The sequence below is a fragment of the Myotis nattereri genome (genome assembly GCF_964212035.1).
Source record: "Myotis nattereri genome assembly, chromosome: X".
Lineage (NCBI taxonomy): Eukaryota > Metazoa > Chordata > Mammalia > Chiroptera > Vespertilionidae > Myotis > Myotis nattereri.
Window position 1 is genome coordinate 144877622 of NC_138078.1, and position 12895 is coordinate 144890516.

At 42.1% G+C, this 12895-nt stretch overlaps 1 protein-coding gene across 1 annotated transcript in view; it reads left to right on the plus strand.

Moving 5' to 3' along the window:
• Window positions 1-12895, plus strand: part of FAM120C (family with sequence similarity 120 member C) — a gene marked incomplete at its 5' end in the record, with an annotated part of 65016 nt that overhangs the window by 43388 nt on the left and 8733 nt on the right. Inside the window, 5 exons of the mRNA XM_081115438.1 lie at window positions 510-681; window positions 1724-1973; window positions 8956-9070; window positions 11033-11242; window positions 12407-12608. Of these exons, the coding sequence (XP_080971564.1) occupies window positions 510-681; window positions 1724-1973; window positions 8956-9070; window positions 11033-11242; window positions 12407-12608 (949 nt within the window). The remainder of the gene's footprint in view (window positions 1-509; window positions 682-1723; window positions 1974-8955; window positions 9071-11032; window positions 11243-12406; window positions 12609-12895) is intronic.

A 12895-nucleotide genomic window follows, 5' to 3' on the forward strand; every position in this document is an offset into this window, starting at 1 on the left:
AAGGTCTAAGATGGACTTTCCCCATTTAGTCAGCTAGTCAGTTACAGCAAAGACTTTAAAAACAGAACATAACTTTGAAGCTGGCTGTGGTCATCTGGGCTTGTTACTGCTTTTTATTTATTTTTTATGAATCATCTTGCATTCTTTTTAAAAATTTTTTAAAAATCTTTTTATTTTGGAGAGCAAGGGAGGGGAAGAGAGAGAAACATCAATGATGAGAGAGAATTATTGATCTGCTGCCTCCTGCGCGCCCTACACGGGGGATGGGAACCTGCATCCCGGGTATGTGCCCTGACCGGGAATTGAACCCTGACCTCCGGGTCCATAGGTCGACACAACCTCTGAGCCACATCAGCTGGGCTATGGCTTCTTTTAAGTCTGAAACTAAGTACAAGAAGAAAATTTAGTGGCTAGGCTACATACAGTGTTCTTTACTGGTTCTTCTCAGCTCAATTCCAAACCTTGAGGCAACTAATTTTCTCCTTCTCTCTGGCCCATTTTCTTATTAGGGTGAGATTAAGATCCCTGTATGTATTGAGGATGAGTGTAACATGGATCTACCACCAGCTGCTCTTCTGTTCCGGTCAGCTCGTCAATATGTGTACGGGGTGCTTTTCAGTCTAGCAGAGACACAGCGGAAATTAGAACGCCTGGCTATACGGCGACGGCTGCCTGTGGAACGTAAGCATAGTTCTGGCTTTGACAAATCTCTCAAAGTTTGATGCAGAGCAAAAATGTATCTGCAAACACATGATACTTTTGGCTATGGAACAGTTTTTAAGAAAATGTATAATTCACCAGGGTACTTATTGGTATGGGGAATGCATTAACTTAAGCTCCAATTCTTTTTTTTAAATTATATTTTTATTGATTTTAGAGAGGAAGGGAGAGAGAGAAACATCAATGATAAGAGAGAATCATTGATTGGTTGCCTCCTGCACGCCCCCTATTGGGGGTTGAGCCTGCAACCCGAGCATGTGCCCTTGACTGGAATTGAACCCGAAACCCTTCAGTGCGCAGGCCTACGCTCTATCCACTGAGCCAAATCAGGTAGGGCTAAGCCCCGATTCTATAACCATTAAGCATTCAGAGTGAGTTCTATTTACAAGAATCATGCTGGGGCTTGAGAATGCAGAGGTGTATCTGATACAATCTCTCCTCCTCAGTGAAGTTTTTGTTTTGGAACTTGATCCTATAGGTAATTGGAGCCATTGAAATGTGTTTTGTTTTGTTTTATTGTTTTCAGAGGGGAAGGGAAAGGGATAGAGAGATAGAAACATCAATGATGAGAGAGAAACATCAATCAGCTGCCTCCTGCACGTCCCACACTGGGGATTGAACCCAAAACCCAGGCATGTGCCCTGACTGGGAGTCTAACTGTGACCTCCTGGTTCCTAGGTTAATGCTCAACCACTGAGCCATACCATACCGACTGGGCGAGACTTGATTTTTTTCACCTGCAAAATAAGCACTACATTTTGTGATAATGTAGGCATAATCTCTCTCAGGATTGTTCTGAAGAGTAAATGAGATATACTTTTATATGCAAAGTACTTAACACATATCAAGCATATAGTAAATGCTTACTACTGCTAACAATAAATATTATAGCAACAAAAATAAAAAAGGTGTTGAAATGTGATTGATCTTGTCCAATGTGGCCAGCTGCAGAAATACTCAGAAATTCTCTACATCCTGGTTTTCCTCAATTTCTGTTTTCCAGTTCCTGCAGTGATCCTTAAAGAGTGGTCTGCCTATAAAGGGAAGTCACCTCAAACCCCCGAACTGGTGTCTGCACTGACATTTCGGGAATGGACTTGCCCAAACCTCAAGAGGCTCTGGCTAGGCAAAGCAGTTGAGGACAAGAACAGAAGGATGAGGGCCTTCCTGGCCTGTATGAAGTCAGATACACCCAGTATGCTCAACCCAGCTAATGTGCCCACCCATCTGCTGCTCATGTGCTGTGTGCTCCGGTAAGCCATGGGACAGGGAGGCAGCCAGTTCATTTCTCTTTTACTTTTTGAACATTTCTTTCATCAGGTGTTTTATGGTGTTTGGGGGTGGGGAGGCTTTTGTTTTATACAGACACTCCTTGGGTTATGTCAGACTCAACATACATCATTTCATGATTATGTTGCCATCTCCCATCCTATATAATAAAAAGGTAATATGAGATGGCTGCCTACGACCAGGCCAGCAGGGGGGTTAAGTGAGGGACAACCAAACGACTGAACAGCAGGCTGCGTCGGGCGACCAGGCCAGTGTGGGGGCTATGAGGGGCAACCAGGCTGGTGGGGGGAAGCAGTTGGGGGCGACCAGGCCGGCAGGAGGGGAAGTAAGAGGCAACCAGGCTGGTGGGGGGAGCAGTTATGGATGACCAGGCCGGCAGGGGTTGTAGTTGGGGGTGATGAAGCCCGCAGGTGCCGGGGTCCAACCCCAGCGGGTCCAGGGGTCCCCAAAGGTGTGGACGGAGTCGGCGAAGAAGGAGTGACACGGAGGCAGCGTTCAGTTGATCATCATAGCCGGGTTCTCTTGTCAGGGTCTCCTGCCAAGTTCTGGTCTGGATCTCCAGCGAAGTTCTGGCTCGGATCTCCAGCCAGGTTCTGTGTCCATGTTCTCTTGCTAGGTTCTCCAGCCAGGTTCTGTCCAGGTTCTCCAGCCAGGTTCAGTCACCAGGTTCTAGTCAGGTTCTCTTGCCAATTTCTGTAGTCAGGTTCAGTCCAGGATCTTTTGCCATATTCTCTCCAGCGAAGTTCTTCTGTCTGTAGGTTCTGTGTAGGTGCTGTCTTCTTTCTGTCTCCTAAGTTCTGTGTCTTGCTGTCTTATTACATCTGTATTTATACCAGTTGATTCAATCCTATCAATCTCTATTACAAAGGTTAGGGTGTTTCTTATCTCCATTCCAGGGAGTAAAGATTATGTAGCTTAAGCATGATTGTTCATAGTTAAAGTGATTAATTACCCGCCTGGCACTTAGTTGAGGGGTTTTATTCCCTCCCTAACTTCAGGGAAAAATTCCTACCTGGGGAAACAACCTTTCTAGGAGAGGCATCCCCTCCCTGACTTCAGGGAAAAATTCCTACCTGGGGAAACAACCTTTCTCGGAGAGGTGACCTTGGTTAAAACACACAGCGCTAAGGGGAGCAAACATATTAAGAACAGTATGCTATATATGCCAGGTCCCTTGAAACAGCAAGGATGGACCGGCTCCCGGCACGCAGGGGAGGGCAGTTGGGGGCAATTAGGCCAGCAGTGGGGGCAGTGAGGGGCGACTAGGCCAGTGGGGGGGCAGTTAGGGGTGACCAGGCCAACTGGGGGGGCAGTTGGGGGCGACCAGGCTGGCGGGAGGGGCAGTTAGGGGTGATCAGGCTGGCAGGCAGAGGCAGTTAGGGGTGATCAGGCTGGTGGGGGGCACAGTTAGGGGCGATCAGGCAGGCAGGTGAGCAGTTAGGAGCCAGCGGTCCCGGATTATGAGAGGGATGTCTGACTTCTGGTTTAGTCCTGATCCCCGGGATTGGGCCTAAACCGGCAGTTGGACATCCCCCAAGCGGTCCCGGATTGGAGATGGTACAGGCTGGGCTGAGGAGACCCCCCTCCTCTGAGCACTAATTTTGTGCACCAGGCCTCTAGTTTATTTATTTAAAAAAAATTTCCGTCATTTTGATGTATGTATATATGTGCTTTATGTTTTTTATTATTTATTTACCACAAGTAAAGATTAGGAATTGTTACCTTTCTTTTAAATTTTTTTTACTGTTTCACTTCATTACTGCTGTGTATGTGCTCCATGTGAATGACGTAGGTGCTTATGTAGGTAGGTTCCGACTTAGAGTGTAATCGCATTATGTCATGTCATAGGAACAGATCTCCGATGTAACCTGAGGACCTACTGTATTTAGCTTAGACTTCAGAAACACTGACATTGATTGCTTTGATAGTCTCCTCGGTTTATGATCTCTGTCATCATTAGTCCATGCACGACCTCTCTTTTTTTAAAATATATTTTTATTGATTTCCAAGAGGAAGGGAGAGAGAAAGATAGAAACATCAATGTTGTCAGGATCATCGATTGGCTGCCTCCTGCACACCCCCTACTGGGGATCAAGCCTTCAACCCAGGCATGTGCCCTGACCAGGAAATGACCTCCTTGTTCATAGGTCCTTAACCATTGAGCTGCAACAGCCGGGCATGACCTCTCTTTTTTATTCGGTTTTATATTTGTTTTTTTTGTCCCTTTTATTCTCTATTCCTGATTCAATTCCCTTTTTCTCCCTATAGTTATCTCCTCTGGGATATTTGATGTGTGTCTTCCAAGCCATCTCCTATATATTTATTTAAATACTAGAGGCCCAGTGCACGAAATCATGCACGGTGGCGGGGGGGGGGGTGTTGTTGGACATCCTTAGCACTGCCGTGGAGGCGGGAGAGGCTCCCACCACCGCCGCTGCACTCGCCAGCCGTGAGCCCGGCTTCTGGCTGAGCAGTGCTCCCCCTGTTGGAGCACACTGACCACCAGGGAGCAGCTGTTGTGTTGAGCATCTGCCTCCTGGTGGTCAGTGTGCGTCATAGTGACAGTGACCAGTCATTCCACTTGTCGGTTGATTTGCATATTAGCCTTTTATTATATAGGATAACCTTTTGTTTTCTCATTTTCTGAGGTGCCTATTTATCTTGTACATTTATTTTTGGTTACTTGTCTTGCTGATTACAGAAACTTTTTTGTCAGATATGTGTGTATACACATACATATATAGCAGATATCTTTTCTATATCTGTGGGTGTATAATATCTTTTCCAACCAGTCACATTTAAAAAAATTATGTACAGTATCTTTGTTGAATGAAAGTATTAAAATTTCACCAACCTTTTATTATTTCACACATAAAAGCTAGAAAACTAGTATGGTGAACACCCCATATGCCCACCACTTAGATTCTACAATTAATATTTTACTATACTTACTTTATTCCATATAACTATCCATCTGTAGCCATCCATTTATGCATCCACTTTGATGCATTTCAAAGTAAATTGCAGATATTGGTACACTTCACCCCTAACCAAAAAGTACTTAATTTTGGTTTTGTCAAACCCATCAAATTGTAGCTTTATGATGTGTGCATTTGGAATCTTATTCAGTGGGTCTTCTCTATCCCTGGGTCAAAAATATTTTTTTACATTTTTATAATGTTGCCTTCTATGTCAGGTCTTTAAATATACTGGGTATTTCTTCTGTATATGCTATAAGAAAAGATCTAATTTTGTTTTCTCTACAAAATAAGCCAGTTTTCCCAATTCTGCTTATTAAACAATTTCTCCTTTCTCCACTGATTTGTATCACCACCTTTCACATATATCGTGTTCCTGTATGTACACGAGTTTTTTCCTGGTTTCTATTTTGTTCCATTGCCTATTTGATGCCTCATCAGGACCACATTGTTTTCATTATTAAGGGTTTACAGTTTGCCTTAATATCAGGTCAGACAAACCTCTGCTCTTTGCTTTTCATGTTTCATACTTGTGGCTGTTCCTGAAACATGTGAACCTTTATTCTTCCAAATATAATTTAGAATTAGTCCACTTTCCACAAAAATTTTATTGTGGTTTTTCCCCAATAAATTGAATTTATAGATTAATTTGACATCTTTATAATATTAAGTCTTCTCCTCTAAAGATCATAGTTTACCTTTCCTTTTTTAAGGTCTCTTCCTTTATCTCTTAGTAGAGTTAATTTTTTTCTATAGAGGTTTGCTGTATTTTAAATTAATTCCTTGGCACTTGATACATATTATTGCGATTGTGGATAGTATTCTGTTTTCTTTCTTTTTTTAAAATATATTTTATTGATTTTTTACAGAGAGGAAGGGAGAGGGATAGAGAGTTAGAAACATCAATGAGAGAGAAACATTGATCAGCTGCCTCCTGCACAGTCCCCACTGGGGATGTGCCCGCAACCCAGGTACATGCCCTTGACCAGAATCAAACCTGGGACCCTTCAGTCCGCAGGCCGACGCTCTATCCACTGAGCCAAACCGGTTAGGACAGTATTCTGTTTCTATTATACTTTCTTGTTGTTTATTTGCTGATGTATAGGAAGTAAGTCTTTCTGCAAAGAAGTCAGTCCCTACAAGTCACCAGAGGGTTACAGAGCACTGAGCTTTGAAACTAGACAGACCTCAGTTTGAATTCTGGTTCTGGTGTTCTGCAGCTTGCATAAGTCACCTTAACCTACTAAACTCATCCATTTCTGCCCAGCTGGCATGGCTCAGTGGTTGAGCGTCAACCTGTGAACCAGGAGCTCATAGCTTGATTCCTAGTTTAGGGGCATGCCCGGGTTATGGGCTTGATCCCCAGTAGGGGGCATGCAGGAGGCAGCCAATCTCTCTCTCTCTCCCTCTCCCTCTCTTCCTCTCTCTAAAATCAATTAAAAAACATTTAAAAAAATAAAGTCGCCCTAGTTGGTTTGGCTCACTGGATAGAGCCTTGGCTTGGGGACTGAAGAGTCCTGGGTTCGATTCCGGTCAAGGGCATGTACCTTGGTTGCAGGCACATCCCCAGTAGAGGGGGGTGTGCAGGAGGCAGCTGATTGATGTTTCTCCTCTCCCTTCCTCTCTGTAAAAAATCAATAAAATATATTAAATAAATAAATAAATAAATAAATAAAGTCATCCATTAACCTCATTATAAACTGTTATATTAATCCTTCTACAGAGCTGTTTGAGGATTTAAATAATACATGCAGGGGCCCTATAACATAAGAGAGACTTAATCTTAATATATATTAATTTTCTAACTACCTTGAGATTAAGATTGGTGACTTAAGAAGTCTTCCTATTGCCCTGGCTGGTTTGGCTCAGTGGATAGAGCGTTCACCTGCAGACTGGAGGATCCCAGGTTCAATTCTGGTCAAGGGCACATGCCTGAGTTGCATGCTTGATCCCCAGCAGGGGGCATGCAGGAGGCAGCCAGTCAATGATTCTCTTTCATCATTGATGTTTCTGTCTTTTCCCTCTCCCTTCCTCTCTGAAATAAATACAAATATATTTTTTAAAAAAGAAGAAGTCTTGCCCTGATTGGTTTGGCTCAGTGGCTAGAGTGTCGGCCTACAGACTGAGGGTGTCCCAGGTTCGATTCCAGTCAAGGGCATGTACCTTGGTTGCGGGCACATCCCCAGTGGGGGGTGTGCAGGAGGCGGCTGATCGATGTTTCTCTCTCATCGATGTTTCTAACTCTCTATCCCTCTCCCTTCCTCTCTGTAAAAAAATCAATAAAATACATTTAAAAAATAAAAAAGAGGAAATCTTCCCATTAAGAGTAATAGATAAGCTTGGCCGGCATGGCTCAGAGGTTGAGCGTCAGCCTATGAACCAGGAGGCACATGCCTAGGTTACAGGCTAAATCCCTAGTGTGGGGTGTACAGGAGGCAGCCAGTAAATGATTCTCTCTCATCGTTGATGTGTCTTTCTCTTCCTCTATGAAATTAAGAAAAATAATATATTTAAAACAAAGAATAATAGGTAAGATTTGTACCTCCTAGTTTCTAATATATTCCTGGGCTACAGCCCTATATTGTCTCATATTAACTCTGGAATTACATGTTTTGTTTATCTTTTCTCTCAAAAGTATAGTAGTAGTTCATTTTCTCATTTATTTGATTCTCTGGGTTTTGTTTTTAAAGTAGAATGCAACCCCCTTTTTTGTAATTTTTTTTTTTTTCAGAGAGAAGAAGGGAGAGGGAGAGAGATAGAAATATCAGTGATGAGAGAGAATCATTGATGGGCTGCCCCTGCACACCCCCTACTGGGGATCGAGCCTGCAACCTGGGCATGTGCCTAGACCAGGAATCGAATTGTGACCTCCTGGTTCATAGGTCAGTGCTCAACCACTGAGCCACACTGGCTGGGCAATTCTCTGGGTGTGTGTTTTTTTAAAACACATCCAGGAACATGAAAATAAGTAAAAATTGTTAATGAACGACTATAAACTATCACTTAGACTGTGTTCTAATAGTTTCTGTTTGCTTCCGCTGAAGAGAACCTTAGCCTCCTGTTCAACCTATTTATTCTTAATTTAGACACATTTCTGACAATTTGGTCATCTGATTACCCAGTGTACAACAAATCAGAAGTAGCCAATTGTAACAGAGGTGACTCAGGGAATAGGAACTATTCTTAGAACCAGCCCCAGTGACAGCAATGATAAGCCCCCAAACCGGGGAAAAATATAATGTTTACTTTTAAAAAGACCTAAGAACCGAAAAAGAAGTGGCATCATCTGGAGTCATTTATCGTGGGGGAAACTGACCTGCATAAATCAGTACCCTGTATAAGCTCATTATTAAAGCATGAGTCAATAATCAATGTTTGGAAAATCAAGAACAAGTTTTATAATATTACATATATGTACCTGGCAATATGCTAAGTCAGCCCTTTGTGTGTGATACCACTAAATCCTCATAGTAGCGCTAAAAAGTATTATTTATCTCTGTTTATAGATGAGGAAATAAAGGTTCAAACGTTGCATAGCTAGTAAGGGGTAGTGAAAGAGTTTGAACCCAATTCTCTCCAGCTCCCAATCCCTATGCTTTTTTTCCCCCCCTATGCTTTTTAAAAGATAAAATGGGCCCAGCTGGTGTGGCTGTTGCTGAACGTCAACCTATGAGGTAAATGTTTTTTCAAAAAGATAAAAAGCAGAATAAAAACCAAGCAGCAATTTAACTGATCTTGAGACAAGAAAGGGATTTTAAAAATAAAAATAAATAAGACTCAAGTCGTAGCCCTCTTCTGTGCTCTTATAGCTCCCTGTGCATTCTTCTATCTTGGTATTTAACACACTGTCCTGTCTTTTACTTTATTTCATTAGAATCACCAACACCAAGCCTAGGATCTGGCCCATGATCAGTATCTTAGCTTAAATGAACTTTTATAACTTAATAGTGATGCTTTTATTTTCTAGGTACATGGTTCAGTGGCCTGGTGGTCGAATCCTGTATCGCCATGAGCTAGACACCTTCCTTGCCCAGGCTGTATCTTCCCAGCTTTATGAACCAGATCAACTTCAAGAACTCAAGGTGATTTGATCTTTCCTCCTTTAAGTTTTCTTTCATGAGCTCATAGCTTTAGGCCTTTTTTTCTTTTCTTTCTGGAGCTGGGGAGAAGAGTAAGTTCTACAGGTAAATGTTTTATTTATGCCAAATATGTCTATTAATAAAATCAAGAGGTGCCTATAGCGCAGCCAGTGTGGTTCAGTGGCTGAGCATTGATCTATGAACCAGGAGGTAACGTATTGATTCCTGGTCAGGGCACGTGCCTGGGTTGTGGGCTCCATCCCCTGTGTGAGGTTTGCAGGAGGCAGCCAATCAATGATTTTTCTCTCATCACTGATGTTTCTCTCTCCCTCTTCCTCCCTCTCTGAAATCAATAAAAATATATTTTTTAAATAAAAGAGGTGCACTGCCCCCATACTGATGGGTGAGGATGGACAGAAAAGGTGAATATTATACAAGACTAATAAGCTGTGGCCCATAGACCATGATAAAGTTCTAACTCTTTAAGATACACTTTAGAGACTGATCCTGGTGTCTCTTTTTTGTCTCTGAGTAAATGTCCACCTTCCATCCTTTTATTCTAGGTTTATTGAGATGTAATTGACATATAGCACTGTATAAGTTTAGGTGGTATAGAACAAATGGTATATACATCATGGAATGATTACTACAATAAGTTTAGCTAACATCTGTCATCTCATACAGATACTATATATAAAAGGCAAAAATAGGCTTATAGTTGTTCATATGGAAAAGAATAAATAACACAAGAATAAACTGTGTTTCATGTACTCAAAAGTGCAAATCTACTTTTGCCCACCCTAATTTTTTCCTCATGGTGAGAACTCTTAAGATTTATTCTCTTAACTTTCCTATTATCATACAGCAGTGTTAGGTATAGTCATCCTGCTGTACATTATATCCCTAGTATTATTTACCTTACAACTGGAAGTTTTTACCTTTGGCCACTTTTATCCACCCCCACCTCTGATAATATCAAATCTGATCTTCTTTTCTATGACTTTTTTTGGGTTTTAGTTTGTTTTTTAGATTCCACATATAAATGAGATCATACAATATTTGTCTTTCTCTGTCTGACTTATTTCCTATAGCATAATACCCTCAAGGTCCATCCATGTTGTCATAAATGGCAGAATTTCCTTCTTTCTTGAGGCTGAATATTCCACACTCTAACCACTGATCCACATGGGCCAGGGCTCTTCCAGTCTTTTGTCATGCATTTTTTACATAGTGAAGATACTGTTTATGTAATATATATATGGCATATATTTTATGTCTTAAAATTTTTAGTAAATAGTATTTTATCATATAGATGTATCATTTAATTATTAGAGTATTGGCTGTTTGGTTTCCAGTTTTCCCCCTATTATATATAATATTACAATTAACATTTTTATGCATAGAGCTTTATTCACATCCCTACTTCCTTAGAATAGATTCCTAAAAGTAGAATTTCTGAGTCAACAAATGTGAACATTTTCAAAGTTCTTGATACTTGTTGCTTAATTGTCATACCCCTTCCTCGTCAGCTCTTTATGAGCATGCCCATTTATTTCACTGCATGCTCACCAGCAGACTGATGCTGGTGTTCCCTTTTTGTCTCTGAATAAGTATCCACCTCCCATGCTTTTATTCTAGTTTTATTGAGATGTAATTGACATATCGCACTGACATATTTTGGTCTTTAGTTTTTTAATTTTTTCTAATTTGACAAGCAAAAGAACCTGGTATCTCAAGTTGGTTCTTTTTAAAGCTTCAAAGCTGATGTCGTTGTTGTTGTTGTAATGAGTGTCTTTCAAACCGTCTCAGGAAAAGATGTGGATAGAAGCTGCTTGTGCAGCCAGATGTCTATATTGAAAGATAACATGTTCAGATTTAACTGGAATAATCAGCAGAATGGGAATAAGATTAAATGTAACCAATAACATGAATTTCCTAATAGGTTTTCCTTTGTGGTGGTTTCAGATTGAGAAACTGGATGCCCGAGGGATCCAGCTTGCTGCCCTCTTCATGAGTGGGGTGGACACAGCTCTGTTTGCTAATGATGCCTGTGGCCAGCCAGTCCCCTGGGAGCACTGCTGCCCCTGGATTTACTTCGATGGCAAGCTGTTCCAGAGCAAGCTCATTAAAGCGGGCCGAGAGCGAGTGTCCCTGGTGGAGCTCTGTGATGGCCAGGTACCAGCATTGCGGGCAGTCGCTGAGAACCTTCCCTGATCTGCTGTGGGGATGAATGGGTGGGGTAGGAGCAGCGCAGAGACATGGGGAGGGAGGTAGCAGAAGTGGCAGAATGTGTCTGACCTTGACCTAACTTGGTCAGTGTTAGTCCCAGAGGCCCAGAGCCTGATGTGCATGTTACAGAATCATGCTGGAAAGCTTTTTTCTTATGAACGTCACATTTTCATATTACTTTTCTTACTCTGAGTATTTTTCCTCATGGAATCCTCAGATATACTATGTCTTTCCTGCAATTCTTAGAACATCGTCTTCCTTATTATTTACAAAAACTAAGTCACTTCTGCAAGTGGTAACATTTTTGTAAAGGAACTATGTTTAGAAGTAGAAGAAAGTAATGAAGCAATTAACAGAGTAGAAGAAGGGGATTTTTTTTTTTTTGCAGTGAAATTTTGGGAAAGGTGAGAGGCAGGGAAAGGAACCCTTAATTGCTCCTGTATCCATTCAGGGGTGGGGTGCTTGAGCTCAAGGACTAGAGCAGGGGTCAGCAAAGTACCCCAAATTCCAAAATTGAGGTTTTTAGTTTCATAAAGTTTTATTGGAGCACATCCATGTTCATTCATTTATGGCAGAGTAGAATGGTTGTAACAGACCATGTGGCCCACAGAGCCTCAAATATTGACCATGGGGCCCTTTTCAGAGCATGTTCATCAAGCTCTGTGCTAGAGGCATGGACTTACCTTTGACAGGTCAGGGTCTCTGATCCTGGGGATGGAAGAGAAGGTTGAAAGGCTTTGTTTTGTATATGTCAGGGTTTGGTTCTCTCTTTTACCTAATTCTGTTATCTCCCGTTTGCCCTGTAGTGGACCATCAGTGAATACTTATTATCATATTTGTCTATTTGTCTTTCTTGTCCTAGTCAATGTGCCTCACAAGTCCTCAACCAGAACTAGTATGCTGGCAGTGCAGTGTCATATGAAAAGTGGGGGCTTTGGTGCCAGACAGGCTTTTCTGAGTGTGTCGCCTTGGCCATTTCACTCCAGGCCTTGATTCCCTTGATGGGAACAGACTTATGAGACTGTGCCTAGAGTGCCCAATAAATACTGTATTTGAAACAGAGAAGTTCAAAGAATGGCAGCTATTATTATTCTGTTCCTCATTTTAAAGGCTGAGTTGGCAACCAAAGTGGAAAAGATGAGACAGAGTATCCTTGAAGGAGTCAACATGAACTATCCACCGCCTTCTGCTCTACTTCCGTCACCTGCTTTTGTGCCTCCCATGATGCCACCTCTCTATCCTGTTTCATTTTATCCCCGAGCCATGGGCTCAATGCCACCTCCCCCTCATGGAAGGAGCCGGGGATTTGCAGGTCAGTACCTAAGAATGAGGCATTTGAGATCCTCAACCTATTTCACAATAGCCAATCCAGTAATTATTGCCAGTTACAGAATTAGTGGTGCCACATACGTCTTATCTCATTTAACATCTGTGCTGTGTTGTGGTCATTTGAAGAGGAGCTTACTGAGCTAGAGGGCTGTAACCCAGCCGGTATGGCTCAGTGGTTGAGCATTGACCGATGAACCAGGAGGTCACGGTTCGATTCCCAGTCAAGGCACATGCCTGGGCTGCAGACTTGATTCCCAATAGGGGGCATGC